Consider the following 25,880-nt stretch of genomic DNA (forward strand, 5'->3'; position numbering starts at 1 on the left):
CCATAACCACCCCCGTCATCTATCATGATCGCCCATAACACCTTCATCTTTCGCTGCTGAGCAGAGGCCACAAAAGTGGCCGGGAAGTCCTTTTTAATCACCTCTTAGATATAAAGACTTTGAAATAAAGATGTAAAGACAAAGAGCTTTGAGATCCCAAGGAATCCGTTTAGGAGAGTCTTCCCATTTCAAATGCCCTAATACTCTTGTAAGGATCACAATAACAATGCCAACTAACACAACTGCAGGCTTACTACATTTCTGGCAGTGTGCTAATCTGAGTTTTCCATGGATTACTTCATTTAAGCCTCACAACAACTCTGTGAGATATATGCAGTTATTATCTCTGTTTTATATACAAAAAACCCCCGAGGCTAGGAAAGTTTTAGCAACTTGCGTAAATTTACAGAGCTAGTGATGGAGTCATATCTGAACCCAAGATACTCCATCCTCCAGCCCAAACTCTTCCATGTCATTCTGCTGTGACTGAGCCACTCTATCTCCTCTAGGTGCTCAACAAGATTCTAATTTTTTCTTTCTCCATACTTGCCATCCCTCTCTCTTTCATGCTCTCCCCTGTGACAGTCCACTCCTACCATTTCAACTGCAGGTGACCTGCAAGTCTACTCGGTCCCAATCTGTTGCCTGATTGATCTCTATCCTATTTCCCCAATTAGGGGCATCTCCATTTCGGGTTCGCAAATCATTACCTGAATCACACAAGCTCATTACCCTCCATCTCAAACCATTTTCTCCTTTGAACCATCCTTATTTCTTTTCTTCCTACCCTTAAATCTCCAAGCTTCAGGACTTCCCTGGTGGCACCGTGGTTAAGAATCCACCTGCCAATGCAGGGGACAAGGGACACGGGTTCAATCCCTGGTCCGGGAAGATCCCACATGCCATGGAGCAACTAAGGTCGTGCGCCACAACTACTGAGCCTGTGCTCTAGAGCCCGTGAGCCACAACTACTGAGCCTGTGTGCCACAACTACTGAAGCCCCTGCACTCCAGAGCCCATGCTCCGCAGCAAGAGAAGCCACTGCAATGAGAAGCCCGTGCACCGCAACGAGGAGTAGCCCCCGCTCGCCACAACTAGAGAAAGCCCGTGCGCAGCAATGAAGACCCAACACAGCAAAAAAAAGAAAAAAAAAATCTCTAAGCTTCAAAGTGACTTCTGTTCCTTTTCTCTCAACATACCCAGGGCCCAGCCACCAGAGTCATCACCACCAGCAAGTCCTATAAATTCTGTCTCTGTAATTTCTTTCCAGCTGATCTCCTCCATCCCATTCCCATCACCACCATTATAATTCAGAAACTCATTATCCTAACCTGGGCACAGAAGTTCCCAGTGGTTGCCATCAATCTCTCTTCTGATAAAAATTTTCCCAGTTCTCTGCACACTGAATCAAGACAAAACTCTTCAGCTTAGCATTTAGATTCTCCCTAGTATAGCTGCCTACCTATCTTTTAAACCTCATCTCTTACCACTGTCAACCACGTATCTATCCTCTAGATCAGCCAATCACTGTGTTTTCTGAGCATGTGTGCTTTAGCTCTCAGGCCACTGTTCAAGCTTCTCCCTACCTGGATCACCTCTCCCGCATCTCTGCATCTGGAAATCTGACCCTTCAAAGCTCACCTCTTATATCACCTCCCCCAGGAGGCTTCTTCTGATCTCAACAGGATGTGAGCTTCCCCTCGTGAAATCCTCTATCACTCTGTCCCTACCTTACTCCACACCTTATTATAGTGACCTCTATCCATGCCTGTTCCACTTACTAGACTGTTAATTCTTTCAATGCAAAAGCCAACATCCTTTGCCAAGACCAAATGTGGCCTTTATATAATAGAGACACAATAAACATTAAAGATATGTATCTTCCTACTGATGGTCTGATAGATTTGCTAGAACGTATTGCATTATGAAATCGTACTGTAGAGAATATATTAAAAAGACATAAAACAAACAGAAAGCAAAGAGGGTGGACCAAATGTTTTTGGTTTAGACTTTAGTTGAATATGGTCGTACCTAATAAGCATAAGGAAGTTTTGGAATTTGGCCATCCAGGTAAGACCACAGCCAGTGGACTCCTCTACCTTCATAACCCATGTGGATAGTCCCACTAATTGACTCATAAAGCACTTGATCTTAACTCTGAAGGTGGCCAACATGAATAAATGGGTCCTGCCTGTATCTGGTTTGTGTCATACAGTCTATTTACATAATTTGGTGACATTTATGAATTCTTAAAATCTATTTAACAAAAAGTTTCCCTTTATTACCGCAGTAACTCTGCATTAATTCTGGACATGCAATCATCTGGATTAGAAGTAAGACAGACTATTAGGGGATGCTCTGAAACTGGCCTCAGAGGAAGAAAATGAAGCTTAGCAATGCTGATGATGAACAGACAGGAGGGACAGTGAAGAATACGCAGAGAGAAGCAGAAGACCCAAGTTCCTAAAAACTTGGCTGGATGAGGCCCAGGGGAACAAAAGATAGACATCTCAAGGTCTGTCACCAAGTCAGGAAAGGGGAAAAACCGGGACAATGGAAACCATTCAAATATTAAGAATAGAGTGCATTATGGTGTAGGAAAATAAGCAGGGGGTGTGGGGAGGGGAAGGAAGACAAGAAGAGCACGTGGGAATATAATGATTACGTCACACCAATATATTTTTAGGTGAATTCTCATAGTTAGAACAATCGGCATGATTGTTTATTAGGTGCAATCCCTCTTTGTGATCACTTAACCAGCCCAGCTGGATTTGTTAGCCTGAAACTCCAAACTGGGAAAAGGGAGAACTATTATAATGATAATGTAAATATAAGTGAATTAGTATTTTAGCAGAATCAAGGGAGACAAGGTACAGTTTTAAGAAAGTAGTTTACTTATTTTACACAATATTCAGCACATTAAACTAGTGAATATACAGAATTTGTGTCAACTGGGAATTCACTATAAATGAGAGGTGACTTGTATCAATATTAAGAAGAATAATATTTAGGGTTTCTATAGCAATTTTTTTCTCCTGGGAGTTTAGTTACCTTTAACAGTGATCAGTTATTCCTGACTTTTATTTATTCATCCGTACATCCATACATCCATCCTTCCTTCTTTCCTTCCATCCATCCATCCTTCCCCCCATCCATCTAACCATCCATCAATCCATCCATCCATCCAACCAACTAATAGTCTAAGGATCTGGAGGCACACTTGCATTTAATTCTGTGAAACAGGTGAGATCAAGATATTAATAAGCCCCCTCTTTTAGGAGAAGAGGTGCAGAGAGATGACAAGCCCAAGCCCATGCAGTGAGTTCCTTGCAGGCTCCGGCACTAGAGCTCAGGACTGTCCATTGTTCTACTCTTGATCCTTGTCTAGCCTGATTCTCCCTGAGATTTTTCTTCCAGCTGCCACCTATCTACAGAATCTATCATATTTACGGAGAGGAAGCAGTGCAAAGGATTTCCTTTTCCTAGTATCTGCCACAGTTATGTTATCCTAGGTCTGAAAAACATGGAAAACTGAGACTCACTGTTCACGAAGACGGCAAACCTCAGGAAGGACAGGTAGCGCTCCCCTTCAATGGGGTTCCAGCCGACATCAGGGTATCCTTTGGCCAGAAGCATGGGGCAGCTCTGTAGGCCACAGCCTGCCAAGTAGGTCACCACCTGCCAAGAAGAAGACAAAGGTAAGTGCCCAGGTTTTTTTTTTTTAATGTAAGTTTTTTACATAGCTTATAAGGTATGCAAAATTCTGGGAACTGAAGGGCTTTCATTTCCCTAGAAGCTAGAGAGAGCCCAGGACTTTCCAGGTAAATAATTTAGTAGATTTGAAATTGGAACCTTTTATTCATTTTTGTTTCCAAGCAATTGACGAGACTGATGATCACTGCTATGTAGGAACACTCCATGTGCTATAGTTCCATGGATTTTCCAGTTCCGGCAAGAGGGATCTGCCATTTAAAAGTAGGCCTAAGTAGGGTGTCTCTTGGGAGGCAACAGTGGGACGCAGGCTGGCCATGTTCATTTGGCCATGCTATTTCAAGACCAAAATGTTCAGTCACTGGTCGACTGGGTGGGCCTTCAACTAATCAGGGGTCCCTAGGTAAGTTCTGGCTCAACAACAGCCGTCCCAAGTCAGAAGTTGAGATGTTCAATGTGGGGTGGCTAGCAAAGAGGTCATGGCCAGTTAAGGGCTAGGATGGGTAGTGTGTTCTCTTCACTTCCAGGTTACCAGACGCTTATCAGAAGATCTCAGATCTGCGATCTGGTAGAATATTTTAGAATCTGCCTACTTTTCAGAAGGTGCCAGGCTAAAAGCTTAGCAAACAGACCTCCTGTGCTTGAAATGCAGTTGTCATTCTAATTTAGCCTCTGATATTTTATGTACGCCGGGAGAAGAGGGGAATCCATTGTGCTGCTAATCCTCCAAGTCAGGAATGGTGTTTTCATTTTTTAGTCCCCAGGGCCTAGCACAGAGTAGGGGCTCAATAAACATTCGTCAAATGACTCATGTATTTGCTGACAGCAAATACTCTAAGTCATTTTGAAAGAATGATGGATCTAAGCCAAAACTCAGTAAGAAACTATCATCACACTTTTTCCTACTTAAAGTAGCAAGGATATTATTATGCTTGGAGCTTAGATTTTGTTTGGTCTTAAAAATGTCTAGAAAAGGGCTTCCCTGGCGGCGCAGTGGTTAAGAATCCGCCTGCCAATGCAGGGGACATGGGTTCGAGCCCTGGTCCGGGAAGATCCAACATGCCACGGAGCAACTAAGCCCGTGCGCCACAACTATTGAGCCTGCACTCTAGAGCCTGCGAGCCACAACTACTGGGCCCATGTGCCACAACTACTGAAGCCCGTGCGCCCTAGTGCCCGTGCTCTGCAACAAGAGAAGCCACCACAATGAGAAGCCCGTACACTGCTACGAAGAGTAGCCCCCACTCGCCACAACTAGAGAAAGCCCATGCACAGCAACGAAGCCCCAATGCAGCCATAAATAAATAAAGTCCGGAAAAGCATTAATAAAAGCAGGAATTAGGCAGAGTTTTCAGGGTTACAGGTGCAGGGCATTTCACCGGCCACAAAAGTAAGTGCTCGTGTGTGTGCGTGCGTCCGTGTGTGTGTGTGTGTGTGTGTGTGTGTGTGTGTGTGTGTGTGTGTGTGTGTGTGTGTGTGTGTGTGTGTGTGGTTGCTGTACAGTCTCAGGCCTGGTTCCTGCTGTGATACACAGAAGGGTGGAATGGAATGGCAGCATTTACTGGCCCGTCGCCTTCTCCCCCAGGGACCACACTTGGGGCATTTCCCGACACTGTTCTGAGTGAAGTCTGCACACTGTGCTGAGCCACAAGAACCACCTGAAAAGGAGGCAGCAACCCCACCATCCTCCTCTACAGATTTCCCTGGGTCCCCTTTCTCCCCTCTCCCCGCCTCCTGGCCTCCACTCAACATGTCTTGCATCTTCTGAGGGAGGCTTGTGGTCCTTGTCGAGCAGTATCAACTGAACAGGTGAACGAGGCTGACGGTGGGGTGATGGGCACTGAGCCTTGTGGCACTGTCTTGTCAAAAGAGAACCGTTGGGGCTTCCCAGATGGCGCAGTGGTTGAGAATCTGCCTGCCAATGCAGGGGACACGGGTTCGAGCCCTGGTCTGGGAAGATCCCACATGCCGCGGAGCGACTAGGCCCGTGAGCCACAATTGCTGAGCCTGCGCGTCTGGAGCCTGTGCTCCGCACCAAGAGAGGCCACGATAGTGAGAGGCCCGTGCACCGCGATGAAGAGTGGCCCCCGCTTGCCGCAACTAGAGAAAGCCCTCGCACAGAAATGAAGACCCAACACAGCCAAAAATAAATAATAAATAAATTTAAAAAAAAAGAAGGCTGGTTGATGACAGATAAGTGATAAAGCAAATAAATAAATAAAGAGAACCATTAACTGCTTTTAAATACAGGTGTCCGTTATCATCACACCACCCAAATAAAAACCGTGATATTTATTGCTGTCTAAATGTCTGAAGAGCTGAGCCTGACTGGTCTGTCCCACCAGAGGCAGAGACCAGGAATACCCAGGGCATTTATGGAACAGCTATCACCTATCGTGCTGCTGGGTGCACAGCTCCTGAGTCCCTGTGTGTATGGGGGTGGGGGGGGGTTGTCTTGTTTCTGTTCCAATCAGTTCTTCTTATTGAAACCAGGAAGTGTTTTCTAACATACAAACGGCGCTGTGTTGCTCCTCTGCTTGAAGCCCTCCAGTGGTTTCCGTGGCTCCAGGCTCTACAGGGAGGTCCCACAATATAATAGGTTAAGAGCACGGCCTCTGGAGCTCAGTGCTTTTGACCCCTGGCTCTGACACTTACAAACCCCACGACACTGAGGATGTTCCCTAATCGCTCTATGCCTCAGCTTCCTCTCCTATAACTAGGGCAACAATAAAAGGCTTGTCCTGAGGGTCATGTGAGTTAATTCCGAGGGGGCATGGCACACAGTGATTCCGGAGGAGCGTGGACTTCTGTTATTAGCAGCAATGGCAGCATAAGGCCCATTCCTTTCTGCTCCCCCTCCTTCCTCACCACTCCGCCCAAGCACTCTGCGCTCTGCTCACACCCAGTTTTCCGAAGTTCAAGCACGCCATGCTCTCCTCTCTGAACTTCAAACATTCCTGGCACGCGCTTCCCCACGATGTGGCTGCGTAGCTTCTGCCCACGCTGGGGGTCACCTCTTTGCCGAGGGCCCTTCCTGGTCCCCTTGTCAGGGTCAGGGGCCCGCTCCTAGGTGCTCCCAAACCCACCACGCAGTGGACGACCTTCTCCTTGTCCCCCTACTAGATTGCTCCTCTCCACGCTCAGGAAGTTCACTGCCAATCTCGTCAGCTGTCTAGTCAAGTAAACAGTCCCAAGACGGGACAGGGAAATGATGGAGGCGAGGTGGCCTGACCCCCACCAGGAGTGCACTTCACCGTCCCGACGACGTCGGGTAGCTCAGTCTCATCTCCTCTGTCCACGGAGAGGACATGTGTGGGCGCTCTTTATCTTTATAGTAATTATACCGTTTTCTGTCATGTCGCTTTCTTTAGTGCATAAACATGTAAATTCGATGACACAGAACTTTATTAGGAACCACAGGTCTCTGGGGGTCCCATGTAGACCAGTGAGGCTGGGCCTTCACACACAAAGAACACACATGTCCACGTCTGTGGAGCTGGCGAGCCCTGACCACAGGAGATGCTTGGTCCTAATTATCACACAGCTGCCAGTGACTCACATTCCCCCCCATATTTTTGTCACACGCTAAAGAGGTTCTGACGGAGACCCAGACTTCCGTCTGCTTCTCCTTGGCCTGGCTGTGCTGCAGGCAGAGGGCAGCAAGCACAGTGCCTCCCCAGGGCCACTTACCTTCTCGAGGTCTGGTTCCTCTAACCCCAGCGCTAACTCGTTGTTGTCCATCACAGAGGAAGCAGCCACATCCAGCGGGGTGGATCCTCTCATGGACGGGGAGGCTGAGGAAGGAGGAGAGAAGGAGAAAGAAAGGGAGAAAGAGGCCATCTAGCGCTGAGCTGAGGTTGCAGTGCACAGTACTGGCCAGGAGAGGGCAGCAAACACAAAACCTGGGTCCCATCGCTGTCCTCCGAGGGGGGCTGCCCGCCCAATTTAAGAAGACCTCTATTTGCTATCTTTCCTCCCCACACTCATTACTGATTGCGAACATAGCTTAAGTTAGAAAATCAGTTCATAGGATCAGCTGGGACCACGTATTTTCAAGTGCTTTTCTAACGTGGAAGTTCTTGGGCCCCCATTTGGTGATCATTCAAAAGTCTCAGATGTCACTTGATCAACTAAGCTCACATAACTTGGCCATTTCTGGGGTCACCACCTAGAGTTTAAAAATAGCCTCAAACAGCATTAGCTCTAACAGTTAAATCAGGTCACCAACGTTGTCTTTCATTTCCTTTGTTTGGTTCTTAGGCTAGAACTGAGAAAAACTTCAGGTGGCATTTTATAAAAAGGTTGGTTAGTGTATGGTTGCATTTGATAAATAGGAAAACTGAGATTTCAGATTTCACGTGCACGTAATGTGTGTATTTGAGTCTTCCACAAATTCATTTGGTCTACATGCACAACAGTGAGTGAGGCATGTGCATGCGTTGGTTTTCTAGCAGTGGTGATGGATTTCCACTGTTTGTCCATAGTTGCTCCTGGCCCGTCTGCCTTGCAGCTACGAAAGCACTGGTTGGTTGGCTGATGGGACAGGCATGCAGCCCAAGAGGGGACTGGATCCATGACCTTGGTCTCGTTAGCACTGCTCCCTGGTCAGCTGAATGGGCTGGGAGGCGCTGTATCTCCAGACTACATCCACAGTCTCAGGCAGCATTTCATATACCATGAGCCGCTGGTCCCCAGAGAGAGGAGGCAAACTGTGTGACTATGCTGACACAAATCTGTCACCAGCGCTGGCTGGCAGCGACTTCTCTACTCAGGTTGGAGAGCAGAGACATGGTATTATTATCATCTCACCTGTTTTTAGATCAGGCAGGGCTCCTTCTTATATTTAAAAATACCATAGCATGCATGTGACTTCTTTCCCTTTATTGCCTAAGTGGTCAGCAGGGGGAGGGTAACCTCTGAGCCAACAGCAGACGTTATAATGTGACCTACCTAGGCCAACGCTGCTATTCTCCAGCAGGTAACTGAGATGCTCAAACATGGCCTTCTGATTTTGTTGGCTAATTCGACAGAAATAGCACAGGAAGCGGCAACAGCTAGCAACCATCTTTGGAAAGGCAATCTGTAGGGAGAAGTAGAAAGTGTCAGGGAGAAGAATCTATCACGAGGCCTTTCTGAAAAGGCTGACTTCAAAGAGTCTTAGGGTGAAGTCTTGCAAGCTGCCAACCGTTTGGAAAAGGAATTTTCTCCTTACTTCCAGATGGTTCCAAGACTGATTCATAGGAGGGACAGAGAATACACACCTAAAAGAGGCTTCTACAAATACTGAGAGCTAATTATAGTTCCTGAAGTATCTTTCTTTCAAAGCAAATCGATGTCAAACCAGAATCCCAGTCATCCTTACATGTCATGAGAAACTGTACAACCCTACATCAGACCATTCTAACTAGGAAGGGAGTAGACAGAAAGGGAGATGGGTGATCACAGACAAACAAGACCCAAAACTATCATCAAACCTGAGTCTTCTGGCTAAAGACTGGCCCCTACAGTTGTAGAAGCCCCCAAAGCATCACCCTCTCAGACCGTGAGCCTTCCCCAATTACTTCTGTCCTCGATAACCACTCTCCTATGGGCTCCTATAGTACTCGTAATATGATTCCTACAATTTAGCACCGAGATGCCAACTTCTATTACCATCTACAGTGCTTGGCTTCTCTGCTTAACAAAGTAATTAGCATATCCAGGGCTTGGCCACATCTTCTGTCTGATCAATCATGTTCAATAAATGGTGTCAGTGTTGGCTCAGGACCCTAGAAAGCCCTTAATTTCCTGAAAGCTCCAGTCTGCCTGCCTGCTGAGGCAGCCAGACATTTGCTCAGGGATCTTCTGGAGAGAGTCCACTTTCAAAAGAGACCAGAAGGAAGGGAGTGAGGAGGAAGGTAAGCTTGGCTCCTGTTCTTCCCTCACAACCCTCACCTGTCAATACTGGTGGAACTGCTTTCCTAGGATCAGGCACTTCGGAATTTCCAATATTTGAAAACATACCCCATCTTCTGCCTTCAGAAGCTCTCTAACTCTGAGGAGGACGCAGACAAGTTGGGATACATGCCCAGGTGGGCCCTATCAGCACGCCCTGCCCCTTGGCAACAGGAGCTCCCCCTGACAGCAGGCTCCTCATGGGGGAGCTGGCCGGGAAATCCAACATCGTCAGGAGCTTGGCTCAGGGAGGAAACACGCATGCTCTGGTGGGAACACTGCCAGGATCGTTATTAAAATCGTGCTCTCCTTTAGAACAGCCTTCTCCTGACACAGCACCAAACACACCAGGCTCCTAAGCGGCACCAGAGGCATTCCATCTCGGAAGGAGCAGGGCTGCAGAGGATGGGAAGGAGACTAAGCAACCCGGTGGAATGAGCGAGAAGAACTCCTACACTGGCTGGACCCCATCTCTTGCCTCCTTCCTGGCTGTGTGCTCATCCCCGCCCCCTGCTTGGGAAGAGTCACTAGGCAGTAGGCACCAGCCATGTGGCTGTGAAGAGGTCACCTCACGTGTCCCTGCCCAGGGGTCAAGTTCTGGTTAAATTCTCCTCGGAGCATTACCTGAGATTTCTCTGCACCCAGCACGTTCACCATCACCTCCATGACTGTCTCGTGCATGCCGAGGACTCGCATGAGGTTGGGGTGCTGGTAAAACACCTTGTTGTTCATTATGTCTCTAGGGTAATCGGAGAGAGAGGTCAGCCCTTGCTTATTTCAATGCTACGACAATTCAGGGGCGAGAACACACAAATGCACAAACACACTCGGGGTGAAGTAATGTACATGTGACGTGCTGGAAAGACGCTAAGAAGGCACTAGGTTGGTGAGAATATACATGGAGGGCCTTTCTTTAGCTGAAAGGAATATTTTGTGCTCCTTTATTTCTACTAAGTGCTCTCTTTCTTTGAAATATTTCCTTCTAATGACATTAAACAGTTGTCCCTTGATTTTTTTGCTTGTAATAGTTTTGAGACAGCTCAAATCACTGGATTTCTCTTCCTCTGTGTGCTAAGGGTCTTCTATTTTCTGCTCTCTTGTCCTTATATCTATGTCTCTGTGTACTTCAGATATCCAAATGGTAGGGCTGTACCCTTTCCTTAAGGCAATTGTGTATTAGGTACCAATGATATTTTTGGACAACAGTGCTAAAAAATCAATGAAATGATCAACAATGAAACATAAAAAAAATTATATTTTTAAGTCATTCAACATAAATTCACATAATAAAGCTGCAGGCAAATCAAAACACAGAAGCATCCTGTGACCCGGCTGTGGAATCCCTTGCAGGTGGTTACTCTCTGCCCATTCCCATTCCCCCAAGGGTTGCAGCTGTTGAGAGGAGACACACTCAGTTTTTAGCGCAGCTGTGTCTACTGCAAGGCCTGGGGGAGAGGCTAATTCTGTGGCTTTTTTCTCTTTCCATAAAAGTCTCTTCATCTCTATTATAAGATTCCTCTTTGGAAATGAGTTTAAAAAATGCACGCATCTCCCTCCGACTCCCAGCAGGTATCCTCAGAGTCCCTGTTCTGGGCCTCAGTGATGCTCCTTTACTCTGCTGGCTCGAGGGTGGTAGGATGGAACATCCAGCAGCAGGAAGGCTGTAGCTCTAGTGCGTGATTTTAATCAAGTAAAACTGTGGGCTGTGGTCAGTGAGCCTTTTGGGGCTTCAGTTTTTCTCATCTGCAACAGGGAACTATGCTACCTAATTAAAGGAAATCTTTTTGATGTCTAAAATGTGATCTTTCTTGTGGTATATATATACAATGGAACACTACTCAGCCATAAAAAAGAATGAAAATTTGCTATTTGCAGGAACATGGATGGACTTGGGGGGCATTCTGCTAAGAGAAATAAATCAGACAGAGAAGGACAAATACTGTATGATATCACTTATATGTAGAATCTAAAAAATATAACAAACTAGTGAATACAACAAAAAAGAAGCAGACCCACAGATATAGAGACCAAATTAGTTGTTACTAGTGGGGAGGTGGGGAGGGGAAACATAGGGGTGGGGCAGTGGGAGGTACAAACTGTTGGGTGTGAGACAGGCTCAAGGATGTATTGTACAACACGGGGAATTTAGCCAATATTTTGTAATAACTGTAAATGAAAACTAACCTTTAAAAATTGTATAAAAATAAAAAAAATTTTTAAATGATGAAATTAAAAATAAACAAATAAATAAAATGCAGTCTTTCTGGTGACATGGCTTCTAAGGAAGAGCCACGAGCTACTGTCATGGGGAAAGGTGTCTCAACGAACTGAAGAAAATGACTCCACATTAGTCCTGAAAAAAGGGAGGAACTGGGCTGTAATTTTTCAGAGGGAAGTCTCAGAAGATCTCCAGTCAAAAAATCAAGTGCTCAAAACGTTTCTCTCTTGTTGGGTTGAACACACTGCCCCTTCCTCTGGATTTTTTTCATTGCCTCCCTGGGGCTACTTTTATCAGATTCAAACTAAATATCTGCTTTTCTCCAAGACTCCTCCCCACTGCTTCTGGCCATGTCCCTTCATCCCAAGTAGCCCTGGTCTCTCAGGTTATCGAAGGTGACTGATTTAATGAGCATATAATCCCATGAGGAGTGAAGTCAGGATGGGGGCACACGGAGGTTTTATGTGATTTGATTCCGGAACTGCCATGTAGCAAGTTGAACCGGTTTTCCCACCGGAAGCGTCTCTGAGAACTTGCCCTTGATGGGAATGACCTACCCCAGCCCGTTGATCATGAGCAACTCCTCCTCCTTGCCCATCCGGACACTGAGCAGGCAGCGAATCTGGCCCAGGGCAGCCAGCAGGCTGATGGTGTCGCTCACGGAGACCTGGCTGATGGTGTAGGTCTTCCGCAGCGCCTGCAGCAGCTCCCCGATGCTGTCGTACTGCCTCCGCAGGAGGCTGAACATCATCCGAACCAGCTCTGCATCCTGGATCTGGTCCTCCTGGGCCCAGCAGATCATGGTCTGTGAGATGAGCTCCTTCAGCGTCGCTAGAAGGACAAGAGGAAGGACCAGTACCGCGGCTGTCAAGGCTCAGGAGAGCTGCGTACTTCCGCCACGTCATTCAGTGATAATACACATCATCAGCTGGGCAGGGTGAAAAAATTCTTTCTTTAAGGGTGGGGTATGGCAGGTAGAGAAGCAGAACATATTACCAAAAGGCAGGACCGTGAGCCGTACTATAAGAAAAGAATAGCTCCACTTTGAATTGAGAAACCTAAATATTCTATTGGGATTAAATGACATTAAATGACGTTTGAATGATGCTGGATGTAGAAGACAAAGTAACGTGCCTTCTTGCCTTCAGGGTGCTCACGAGCTGGCTCTTTACGTTTTCATTTTGACTTAAGAGTTACATTTTATCTTTATTTTATAATATAATGTAATACACACTAACACGGGGGTATGGGTGCAAGCGCCATGGGACAGAGTGGGGAGTGAGTGATTCTGGGTGCATGAAAACATTAAGAAGACATTGGTCACTGCCTCTTTAGAGTAGAGCACTATTAAGCGCTGGGATTTCTCTACCATAAATGCTATTCTCCAAGTGTTCTAAAGATACCACGTACCACGAACTGAGTAAGCCATGCCACTGATTCAAGAACTCTAAAATATATTTGAGATGACACAAACATAAACATACATTAGGGGATGGAGAGCAGTGGACCGAGAACACTCTATTAGGTCCAAAGACCTTGCAACACTGGACATCTGCCCATCACCCGCTGAACTGGCTGTGTTGTCCTGGATCTTTGGCAGGAGTCAGCTGACGTTATGTCAGGGACTAATTTCACAAGCATCAAGAGGGAAACCAGTAGGACTCTGAATTCAAAACTTATCAGGGCTCATGCTGGCTGCACAGAAACACCACTGGCTGCACAAGTAAAGGAAAGACGGCTGAAGTGGGCCTCAAACCAGACCTGGGACCTTCAGAGGTTGAACTGAATGGCCCCCGAGAAGTGCTGATGGGCACTGGTGCGGGAAGATGACCAAAAGAGAGAGGCAGATCTGTGCAGGAGGACAGAGTGACAGACAGGGGACCCTGCCAGAATGTCTGGGAAGCTACTGCTCACCCCTCTCCATGTCATACACATTTCCAGAAGATGCCGTAACAGAAGTTAGAAATGCTGCTCTGAGAATTTCATCCAAGTCCGGCTCTGCCTGTCACGCTCCTGCAAGGTATGGATGGCACCAAGATCGTTAATTCAGACCCAGTGATAAAGGCAGAGCTCAGGGGAGGATGAGGGTCACTTAGTCTATCAGTGAAATGACTGGGAATCAACTCTGATGGCTGCTCTCGGGAGCCTGTGCCCATCTCTAACAGTCGAGTTTTCTACTCCATACCACTAAGTGCGGCAGGTATCTGCTCTACATACAGCAATGGCTCATCATAAGGGTATAAAAACAGAACTTCAGGGCTTCCCTGGTGGCGCAGTGGTTGAGAGTCCGCCCGCCAATGCAGGGGACACGGGTTCGAGCCCCGGTCCGGGAAGATCCCACATGCCGCGGAGCGACTGGGCCCGTGAGCCACAACTGCTGAGCCTGCGCTCTAGAGCCTGTGCTCCGCAACAAGAGAGGCCGTGACGGTGAGAGGCCCGCGCACCGCGATGAAGAGTGGCCCCCGCTCGCCGCAACTGGAGAAAGCCCTCGCACAGAGACGAAGGCCCAGCACAGCCATAAATAAATAAATAAAAATTAAAAAAAAAAAATAGAACTTCATTACCAAAGCTGCAGAAGAGATCTAGATGTAATGGATTAATTTAACTTACCGCTGTGTCTATCAACCCGGTGTGTGTTTTAGGTTCAGATAGGAGACATAAGCTGAAAAACTTAAAAAAGGAGACCCAAGGCAGAGAGAAGCACAGTTAAAAGATGTTCCTAAGAGATCTCACTAGGCAGGGATTGCTGACTAATATCTGTTAGGTTAGATAATATCTGTACTCTCTGAGAGAGAAAAGTTGTTTATGGTCTAAGCCTGGGCTCCTCTCAGGAACTTGTTTCCTCAGTAGCCAAATGTAAAAGTTCCTGTTTCTCCTACCTAACAGTCACACTAAGGAATAAAAGCAGGACAAAACCACAGACACTCCTGGACGCAACGTAATTTTATCTAGTCCTAGTCTTCTATGTACAGTTCCCTCTTAAGCCTGAATTTGGCCTGAAAGAATTACAGTTCTCAATACCTACAACCAAATTCTTTGCAGAGATAACACACATCACCACAGTCCCCGCCACACATGAAAAACAACCAACAGAGTCGTTAATCAGCTCAAGGACCATTCCAACAGGGAATTTTACAGTCATAATGAAACCAAGCAAATATTAGCTTTCCCTTAACCTGGCTTTCGGATTAATTCGGGATCTGGGCGAGCTCTTAGCCACCCACAGACTTATCAATCCAAATCAACATTTGTAGCCTAGAGAACAAAACATTGCCAGCAAAACATCTCATGAGAGGGCAAATGGGAAAGGAAACAGCTATTTTTTTCTTTTTTGGAAAGGGCAAGATTTTATTTTATTTTAATATAGTTGATTTACAATGTTGTGTTAATTTCTGCTATACAGCAAAGTGATTCAGTTATACATATATATACATGTATAGACACACACACACACATATATATATGTATACACAGTCTTTTTTTAAAGTTTTATTTTCCATTATGGTTTATCACAGGACACTGAGTACAGTTCCCTGTGCTCTACAGTAGGATCTTGCTGTTATCCATTCTCTATGTAATAGTTTGTATCTGCTAATCCCAAACCCCCAATCCATCACACCCTTCCCCCCCAATCCTCCTTGACAACCACAAGTCTGTTCTCTATGTCTGTGAGTCCATTTCTGGGAAACAGCTCTTTAACCCGAAAGGGTGGAGCAGGAAATGCCCCACAGGTTCTTCGTCCAGGCCAGCCTTCAAGGTACGTATGAGACAACAGGATAAACAATTATCTGTGTGTGACCAAGCTAATGCTCAGCTAAAGAAATGTGGCCCCAAGATCCTGACAGAAAAAGCAACTCATCATCATGTATTGATGGGCAGATGTAATTCAGCCAAAGGCATGACATTTAAGGCCATTCTTGTTGGACAGGGGTTCAAATGGTGAGACCAAGGTCCAGAAAGTGAGAGAAAGAATAACTATGAGAAGAAAGCAAATTGGGGAGTGGGAGGAAACATTCTTAAGAACCCTGAGAAGCACAGCATACTTTGTGGCCTGACGTATGCTAGAGACCTAGCACCCACCAAGCAAACGTAGACTGAATCATGAATTTCTAAAGGTCTAAACACTTCTGGGGCTGAGAAAATGGAGCATATACCCCTGGCAGCAACGCTGTTGACAATTCCTCAGATTTTAATTAGCTCCCACGAGCCAGCATCAGAGCAGCGTAACCAGGGTAGAAAGGTTAAAAAGAATACATTTTCTTTTCTTTTCTTTTTTTTAAATAAATTTATTTATTTGTTTATTTTTGGCTTCGCTGGGTCTTTGTTGCTGCGCGTGGGCTTTCTCTAGTTGCGGCGAGCGGGGGCTACTCTTTGTTGCAGTGCGCGGGCTTCTCATTGCGGTGGCTTCTCTTGTTGTGGAGCACGGGCTCGAGGCACGCGGGCTTCAGTAGTTGTGGCTCGCGGGCTCAGTAGTTGTGGCTCACGGGCCTATTTGCTCCGTGGCATGTGGGATCTTCCCGGACCAGGGCTCGAACCCGTGTCCCCTGCATTGGCAGGCGGATTCTCAACCACTGCACCACCAGGGAAGCCCAAGAATACATTTTCTAGAATGTGGTAGGCTCTCTATATATCTGTACATCTGGGGATTAAAATAATTAATGCACACAACCATGTCTGGCATATACCGTGGGCTTAATATAGGGTAACTATTATGCTATCTATGCCAGAAGCTATAAAAATGTGGTCCACAGACCCCTGGGGTCTCCAAGACCCTTCAGGAAGTTTGCAAGGCCTACTGTATTTTCATAATAATTCTAAGATGTTGTTTGCCTTTTTAATTGTGTGCATAGCAACACTGATGGTGCAAAAGCAACAGTGAGTAAAACTGCTGGGGACCTAGCACAAATCACGGCAGCAGCACCAAACTCTATGCTTTACTGCCGCATCCCTAGAACAACGCCCAGTGTCACATAAGAATGTTCTGAGTAAAATATAAAGATTGTTAATTTTATTAACAACAAACTCTTGAGTATACATCCTTTTAATATCCCGTCTGACAAAATGGGAAGCATGTCTAAAGCTCTTCTGTTGTACAAAGGTCAGCGGTTTTCCTGAGGAAAAACACCTGTGCAATTGTCGTGATTGTTATGAGCTAAACTAGGTGCTTATGTCATGGAATGACATCTTAATTAAAAGAACGACAGACAAACTATGGTTAGTCACACTTGACTAACAGATATTTTCTTAAAAATGAAAGAAGCCTGTCACTTGAAGGAAAACAACTGATAGTACCTATTGCCAAGTTTATCATTCGAGCTTTCAAGTGAAAACTAGAATTCTGCAAAATGTTTATCTGCCACTGTGAATTTGACAGCTTCCCAGCACTTAAAGACTTTTCTGATTAAGCTGTTGATATTAATGAATGATTTTAAAATATTTTATAATAAAATGTGTCAACATTTGAAAGCTCTGCATAACTCAGTGAACCAATAATTTCCCAAAGATCAATGCATGATGTTACAAAAGCATCATGGGTAAAAGAATCCATTTAATATGTAAGATAGACCAATGGATTGTTATGTAACCAAATACAAAAATTTCTTTACTATGATTTCAGATCCCACATAGCAAATTAACTTCTGAGGAACTATTACTTGCCGAGTTTTGACGCAGTATCAGAGAAGAATATCTACAATTAACTGAAAAGGCTACTAAAAATACTCCTTCCCTTTCCAACTATATGTCTGTTTGAGGCCAATTCTTTAACCAGATACAAGAATTCAAAAAAAAACACCAAACAACAGAATCTAGCTATCTTCTAAGTGAGACACAGATTTATAAAAATACAAAACAACGTCACTCATCATTTTTTTAATTTTTAAGAATTCAGTAGTTTTTCATAGAAGTATGTTATTTATGTAACATGTAATGGGTTTACTATTATTATTTAATTTATTTATTGAAGTATCGTTGATTTATAATATATTAGTTTCAGGTGTACAACACAGTGATTCAGTATTTTTATAGATTATACTCCATTTAAAGTTATTATAAGATATTGGCTATATTCCCTGTGCTGTACAATATATCCTTGCAGCTTACGTATTTTATACATAGTAGTTTGTACCTCTTAATCCCCTACCCTATCTTGCCCCTCCTCTCTTCCCTCTCCCCACTGGTAACCACTAGTTTGTTCTCTATATCTGTGAGTTTGTTTCTGTTTTGCTATATTCATTTGTTTGTTTTAATTTTTAGATTCCACATATAAGTGATAATACACTGTATTTGTCTTTCTCTGACTTATTTCACTAAGCATAATTGGGTTTATTATTTTTAAAGGAATTAATAACCATTTTCTCATAAAACTGATAATAAATGAGAATTTAAAACAATTCTAATTCTAATTCAGTTTTAAATGTGTTAATGTGATAGATATAATCCTCATAAACTAAAGCATTTTGGGATCCTTGGTAATTTTTAAGAGCATAAAGCGGTCTCAAGACCAAAATTTAGAGAATCAGTGGTCTCTATAAAAGGCCTACGTTAGGTGATGGCTGTGATTGGAAAGCAAAGCTTTCCCTCCAGCTAAGATGAAACCCTGTTCCATTAGGCTATGTGATTCTAATCAAGTGGCTGAGACCTGAACCTTGAAAAGTGCAGCTTAGGAAGCTTTCTCTGTTTGTTTCTGGATAGGAGGTAGATTAAATGAGAGTATAAAAAGAGTAAGACAGCTCACATTGAGAATTAAAGTGAAGATTAAAGAATCATTATCTCGAAAATTGAATCCCGGCAGTCGGCAAGGGGCCCAGCCGTTACTCATTCATCACCAAAGGGCTTCCCGCCAGCTTGAAGGGCCCTAAATGCTTCCCTCTTCCATTTGGGTTGAAGATCAGTCACCTTGGGAGCAAGGAGGGGGCCGGGTATCTTTGATACGGAGGTTGCTGGGCCTTCTGCAGCCTGCTCTGCGGCCAGTACAATGGGGTGCACAGAGAAAAGGTGGGCTGCAGGCTGCAGGGGGCGGCATTAATCCTCTGCCCCTGACATTAGCTTACCTTTCAGCAAAGACTTCACTCATTAATGCTGGAAACCGGGGCTGTCAATTCCAGAAGGCTTTGCTCTGGAGGCCATGTATATCTAGGCCTCAGGACAGACGTCACTCACCTGTTTCTGCCTCTCCTCATCTTAGTAGCTGAATTACCTCCAGTTGTGTCCCTCCTAAATAAGCTTATTAATAGAACGATAATTTCTGTTACGTGCCCAATTTTGAGTAAAGAACTCTATATGAAACTATTTCAAGACACAGTAATTACCCACAGCAGCCTAGCTGGGAAAACTAAATACATACATGTGAAGAAGAAATAAAGTGTAAAATAATGGGTGAAACTGTGTTGCCTAAGACATTTAGAAATAAGACAACTTATAAGAAGGTACAACTTCCATTGTAATACATATACCCGAAAGAAATCAGAGAAGAGAAATGATCAGATCTTCCCTTCTTACTTTTTTCCCTAACGAGTCCTTTTATCTAAAATTCTTTATGTTTCTAGAATAGGTCCACATTACATGGAGACTAAAGAAGAAGGGAGGAAGAAGTTCTATCATGAAGTTAAGAGGGTCCCTCCAAGGGAGATAGAAAACGATCTGAGAGAAAAGACATTCCAATGGTTTGGAATGCCATTTCCCTTCCAAATATGATTCACACAAGTAGTTCACGTAGTAAATACTTATTTTTTTTGTCTGGTATCAATGGGAGAGTGCTGACAATTTTGGAAGGATTTTCAGCAAAGCAAACGGAGGCGATTCTCGAGATATATCTGAATCTCTTTCTTAAGCAGAGACAGATACAACTAAATATTGATTTCATTTCTGCTGTTTTTCTAAATTCATCTTTGGAAATGCTGCCCGTTAATGACTAAAGACACTCTGGTGTTCATAAGAAACACATCTCTAAGTCTGTGAGTCTGTTTCTGTACTTAGAGAACGAATTTATGGTTACGGGAACGGGGAGGCGGGGGGGAGGGATAGATTGGGAGTTTGAGATTGACACGTACACATTGCTATATTTAAAATATATAACCAACAAGGTCCTACTGTATAGCATGGGGAACTCTACTCAATATTCTGTAATAACCTATATGGGGAAAGAATCTGAAAAAGAATAGATACTTGTATATGTATAACTGAATCACTTTGTTGTACACCTGAAACTAACACAACATTGCTAATCAATGGGGAAAAAAATTGCTAAAACTACAAAAAAAGAAAAGAAAAGAAATACATCTCCTGAAGGGGGCGAGGCTCTGGGAATAAGGTAAAGGTGAGGTGGAGAGGTCCATCTACTGTTTGCCATCATGTTCTGGCCCCTGTTATTTTCTCATACATGTGCACACACGCCTAATTGCTCCACTCAGAACCTCCACCCCATGTGATAAAATTGCTTCCCCAGTCTTGGTTGCAATGCTAGGATTTTTATCCACCGATTTACCTGTTCCAAGAAGGCCTTGTCAAGTGAGCTGGATAGTTCAGCTCATGGGATTTTAAAAAAGCTAGCGTGCTCTTTTCAAAAACAAAAAAGAAAGAAAGATATGTAACCAAGCCCTTGTTTTTCTGTTGAGAGATAAAAAGTCCTATGAAACAGAACGCCTTTGGGAAGCTAGACGTGTACATGTGGTTTCCTTGATGACTATAAATGGCTTCACTTATGAAATTATTAACATTCTGACTCACACCTTACTTTTGTAATTAGTCTAATTAGGGATAGTCAAATCTAGGCAATTATATCAAGTATATGATCTAGAAACCGCATTTTACATGATTGCTCAGGCTAACTCAGAGTGGAAATATTTCTAAGGCACTGTATTGTTTAGGGAGACCTGATGACTGGAAGGTAGTCTAAAAGAAAAATAGCTACTTCACTACTTAATTTCTCGACTAGTCAGACATTCCACATAAGAAGAAAGGATTAGAGTGTCTTCAAATTAGAGCTAGCCTTAGTACACCGGTTTGGGAGCCCAGGTAGTATTTGTTGGTAAGTTGTTTATTTCCTTCCTCTTGTCACTTTGTAACCTCCTATTGGACCTCAGAACCTCAAGCCCACCATTCTGTGAACCTAGCAAGCAAATTCTCTAGGGAGTCACCCATCATACTTGGTATACGCTTTTCTAAATGGTCAAATTACCAGCTTTGCCATGCCAACTACAATAAGAGAAAGGCCATTTATTCTCATGGTGCAGGTTTAAATTTTAGGCTTCAGAGGTCTGAAAAGAATCTTTTCATCTCTAAATTTAGACTACAGTCCAAGTGGCCATCAAACAATGAAGTGCATGCTTATTATCAGAGAGCAGATGTTGGCCACTGGCAAAGCAAATCCCTGCAACTTACAGATTCCAAACCTATGCTGGTGTTACATTTCTTTGAGTGTGCTCTTAAATCTGGGTCAGTTTGGAAGAAAAAGTGTTCCCGATTACATTGTGGAGAGGGAGCAAACAAAATTGCACTGCACTTAGTTTAAACTTAGAAAGCAATTTATAATGCTCACACTTACAATGGGAAAAAAAACAGTTATGTGTCTCTAAATTACGTACACTTATTTTTAAATTCTAGGTGATTAAAAAGTCAGCTTGTGGTATGCTGCAAATGCTCTGGAGGCGTAACAGTTGGTAGATCAATTCTGAGTAGAAAGAACAAGTGTATTCTGACCTCTGCTTTCTTCCTCCTTGGGGTAGGCTGAATAATGCCCCTCTACACCCCCGCCAAGATGTTCAGCTCCAAATTCTCAGAACCTGTGAATATGTTACCTTACGTGGCAAAGATACTTTGCAGATGTGTTTAAGTTAAGGATCTTGAGATGGGAAGATTATCCCGGGTTATCTGGGTGGGCTCAATGTAATCACAAGGGTCCTTTTACGAAGGAGGCAGGAGGGTTAGAATCAGAGAAGGACTTGTGATGACAAGCAGAGGTTGGACCGGTACCTCTGCTGGAGGGGCCGCCAGTCAAAAAATGCAGGAGGCCTTTTGAAGTTGGGAAAGGCAAGAAGCAGATTCTCTCCAGAAAGACTGCAATGCTCCTAACCCGTTTTAGACTTGTGACCTCCAGAGCTGGGTGATAACAAATTTGTGTTGTTTTAAGCCACCAAGTTTGTGGTAATCTGTTACACCAGCAGTAGGAAACTAATATAGTTCCATGGATAGGAAGTCCTGGGTTGAGGATATTTGACTGTTTTCCTGAAGCTCCAAATCAGACTGGAGCATCTCAGTGATCAAGTACTACAGACATTGGGACCTAAGACAGAGCCTGTTTTCTAAATTTTTTATGAGGCAACTGGAGTAAATAAATGACAGGGTTGCTGACAAAAGCAAAGTCTCTCTGGATCTGGCCCAGAGCTTGTGTCAAACGAGAACAACATCAAACGCGGAAAGTACCTACCGTAGAACCGCTATGGCCCATTAGATAATGTACACACACCACAGGCAGCACATTCTCTAGTTCCCGTAACACAGCTTTTTGGCCTCTACTCCCCCTCTGAACATCAAGGGTAGAACTGCCTGCATCTCAACACTACCTGCTGAGTATATGAAAGATGCTGAAGGTGATGACCATCGTGGCATAATGAATATTCCTGACACTGAGCCAGCATCCATTTGACCATCCTTCCTTCTTAACAGAACTCTGCTTTTGTACCAATATCTGCCTCTCTGCCTTATGGCCCATGTTCCTCTGTGAAAGGGCCCAACACCACTACAAAGGTGGCTCTGTTGACTAAGTCACCCGCACATGTTATTTTCTAGGTCACACTCATCGGTTCATAAGTTGACCCATGATCGAGTTCTCCAATCAAAGGTGATCTCAGGATCCTTGCCTCGAATATCAGGGCAGAAGAAACTGTCTTGCTTTTCCCTGGGACATTGTAAAGCATGGATGTAAGGCCCAGAACTACAGCCACCGTGTTGGCTGGGGATGTGAGCAGAGCCAAGGGATTAACTCAACCAGGGCCTGGCTCCATCTCTAAACCTCCAGATACGCCAGTCAAAAATGTCCCTTGTCAGCTACTCTACCTGAATTGGGTTTTCTGTTCTTTTTTGATGAAAGCATCTGAAATGATAATTGTGGAGGTGAAGTTCTTACGTATGACCTGTGCTTTGTATATTCACTTCAGAAGCAGATGGGGATACCAACTTCTAAGTATCAGAACATTAAACTGAGCACTGCTTTAGTGAATTCTTATATTCCCTTCCCTTACCCCGTGAAGTAGGAATTATTATTCTCTTTTTTTTACAGAGAAGAAAACTGAAACATACAGAAGTTACAGAAATTTGCCTAACGTCATAACTAGTAAATGAGCGAGCAGGGATTCAAACCTTGCCTGCTAGAATCTAAACCCATCTACTTTACCATCTTAGTGCTGCTTACACTCAATAGCTTCATAAAATTCAGAAAATACTAATAGTAAAACCTGAGACTGAGGAAGTAAAATCTTAAAATGCCAGCAGTTACTGACCATGGTGAGGAAGTGGTCATTATCGAAGCATCACTGCACACCGCTAATCACTTACATCGAGGAGATGAGCTGTGGAAACTTGATGGCCTTTCTGATGACTGTCCTGATTGCTGGAGGAGAAAGAGCCCTCCCTATGTCAGGGGTCAGATGGCACAGTAACACTCTCTAGATTTAGCTGGGAAGACTTACTGGGGAAAGTCTCACGCCCTCTGTGCTCTGACCTCCAGAGCTTCCTCCGGGCTTACAAAGTATCCAAATACCTAGACTTCGGAGCAGAGACGGTCAGGGAGAAAGTTAAATCCATCCACTCCAAGGAGATTTGGAAAATTCATCATGCTAATTTCTCTGAACTTGCCTGGTGCCTCTCTGGCTCCGGCTGTGCACTTGGTGCCACTTTTGCCTCATTTCAGTATAACAATGATTCTACTGAGATCACTGAGAACAAGGTTACAAGGCCCTGAAAACCTGAAAGGCAAAGCCTGCAAAGACAACTGGACATTGTTGTTCTAAGAAAGAACCGCTCTGTTTACGACGGGGCCCAATGAACAGGCACTGGCTGTCAGACCCCCAGAGGAATGTGATGCGCAAGCGCCCCACCGCCCGGCTCTGCAGCAAGCAGCTGAACATCTAAGAAAGCACCCCGCTCTCGCTCATCTCAGCTCTCCATTTAATTTTGGGACACGTCTACTCGTTTCCTTCTCTACCGGCTTCCTTGGCTGAGGAATAAGGATAAAAGTTCAGGCTGCTTGCTAGAACATTCTACTTCTCACAACAGTAGTAGCCAGTATTTACTAAGAGCTTCCTGTGTGTCAGACTCTGTGCTAAATGCTGTATCTGAATGATCACTTAACCCTCACGACCACCATGTAAGAATAGAAAAGACAGATGCGGCAGGAACTGAGTTTCTCCAACACGGATGGCCGTTGGTAGACTAATCCTCACTTTATTTTTTATGTCAGCAAGGAAGCACTTCAATATAATAAACGAACCAAGGATCTTGTAAATAGGGGGTCTGCTGAGGCAGTGGGGGAGTGAGTGCTGTACAGGAGACGGAGTCTCTCACCTCTCTGCACAACTGGACCCTACAAACCTCCCAGTCTCCCTGGCCTGGATGCCCTGGACCTTGGCTCTCAGGGCACGCCATGTGGGGACAGTCTCGTGGCGGCTGGCTATTTCTGCTAAAGCTGTTTCCCTCCCTCAGTGGTCTTCTACCTTGGCCAGAGCATCCCCACTTGTGAAGCAGACTGCTTCGCCCCCAGGACCGTTTCCCCAGCTGGCTGGCCACCCCCTGCCGTTAGAGGCGGCCCCGCAAAGCACCAGTGGGACTCACGGTGCCGGTCCTGCCAGCCGATCTCTGCAGCCTCCTGGGGTCTCATCCATCATATGGAGATAATTAGCCTGTTGTTTCTAAAATAGTCAACCAGCCTCATAATCACTTTCTCAAAAACACTCAGGCGATTAAATGACCGATGATGACAACAGGGTAAAGAGCACAGAGAGAACAGATGATGTTTGCTGATGTGTTAGGGGGGGAAATCTCTGAAATGAAGACGAAGCACAGATGGGACAGCAAAGGACTCAGGGACCCGAGGTCTCTGTCTTTACTCTGTTGGGAAAGCAATCAAATTGCTTTTTAGTTTCTATGTCTTATTCACTGTGGAGAATACACTGACGGTGAGGCAAACTCCCAGCCGTGCATCCTTGAGGTCTGTGCTTGCCTGTCCCCCCCTTCACTCCCTCCCACCCCCGCCCAGCATCCCTGCACAGTTCTGAAAGAGCAGGGTCCCTGCCCTGGATAGGCAGCTTGATTCCCATCTTGGCCTCTTTTTCACATGTTGCAAGAACTTTGTCCAAATTATCTTGCTTCTCTCAGGCTTAGCCGCCTAGTGTACAAAAATGGGAATCTGGCTGCCACTCTATCTGGCTGTTTGCTGTGGGATAAACTCAGATGAGGTAAAACTCAGGTTCTAGCACAGAACCTGGCACAAAGCTGGTGCTCAATCGATGGTAGTTTTTCCCTCTCCTGACAGACTCTCCTCTCCATCACAAGAATGCAAGCTACTCCGAGGGTGGGCCTCACATCGACTGATCAAACAGATGCAGAACACCTGTTATGCATGGATTTCTGTGGCGCTCCGGACTGGGAGCCAGTGCATGATCACGATGAGTTCTGACCTGCTCTGCCATCTATCGGTGGGCGAGTCACCGAATGCCTCGGATTCTCCACTTCCTCATCTCTAAGCTAGGACTCACATGCCTGTTTCATCTGCCATGCAGGGCTAGCCAGTAGATTGAGACCAGGTGTGGAAAATCTTCTTGTGTCTCCTATGGAGCTAAATAAAAGTTAAGCTCTGCCTCCCCCCACCCCCATGTCTATTAACACAGTCACCCATCCTGTCCCATAGCAATGCAAAGACCATCTGTAACCCCTTCCTCTTCCTCGTATTTCCAACTGGTTGCCAAGATATGCCAACCCTACTTTTAGAATGTGTCTGAGCCCTTGAGCTCACTTCTTGCTG

General features: G+C 44.9%; 1 protein-coding gene across 6 annotated transcripts in view; it reads right to left on the minus strand.

The window, feature by feature from the left end:
• The window catches only part of RYR3 (ryanodine receptor 3), a 570,624-nt gene that overhangs the window by 134,376 nt on the left and 410,368 nt on the right, over nucleotides 1–25,880 (minus strand). For all 6 annotated transcript variants that reach the window (XM_082452325.1, XM_082452326.1, XM_082452324.1 and 3 more), the window contains 5 exons: nucleotides 12,421–12,694; nucleotides 10,270–10,384; nucleotides 8,662–8,791; nucleotides 7,402–7,505; nucleotides 3,543–3,678 (listed from right to left, as the gene is read on the minus strand). In XM_082452325.1, the coding sequence (XP_082308451.1) occupies nucleotides 3,543–3,678; nucleotides 7,402–7,505; nucleotides 8,662–8,791; nucleotides 10,270–10,384; nucleotides 12,421–12,694 (759 nt within the window). The remainder of the gene's footprint in view (nucleotides 1–3,542; nucleotides 3,679–7,401; nucleotides 7,506–8,661; nucleotides 8,792–10,269; nucleotides 10,385–12,420; nucleotides 12,695–25,880) is intronic.

Source organism: Balaenoptera physalus, assembly GCF_965194825.1.
Source record: "Balaenoptera physalus genome assembly, chromosome: 2".
NCBI classification, from domain to species: Eukaryota; Metazoa; Chordata; class Mammalia; order Artiodactyla; family Balaenopteridae; genus Balaenoptera; species Balaenoptera physalus.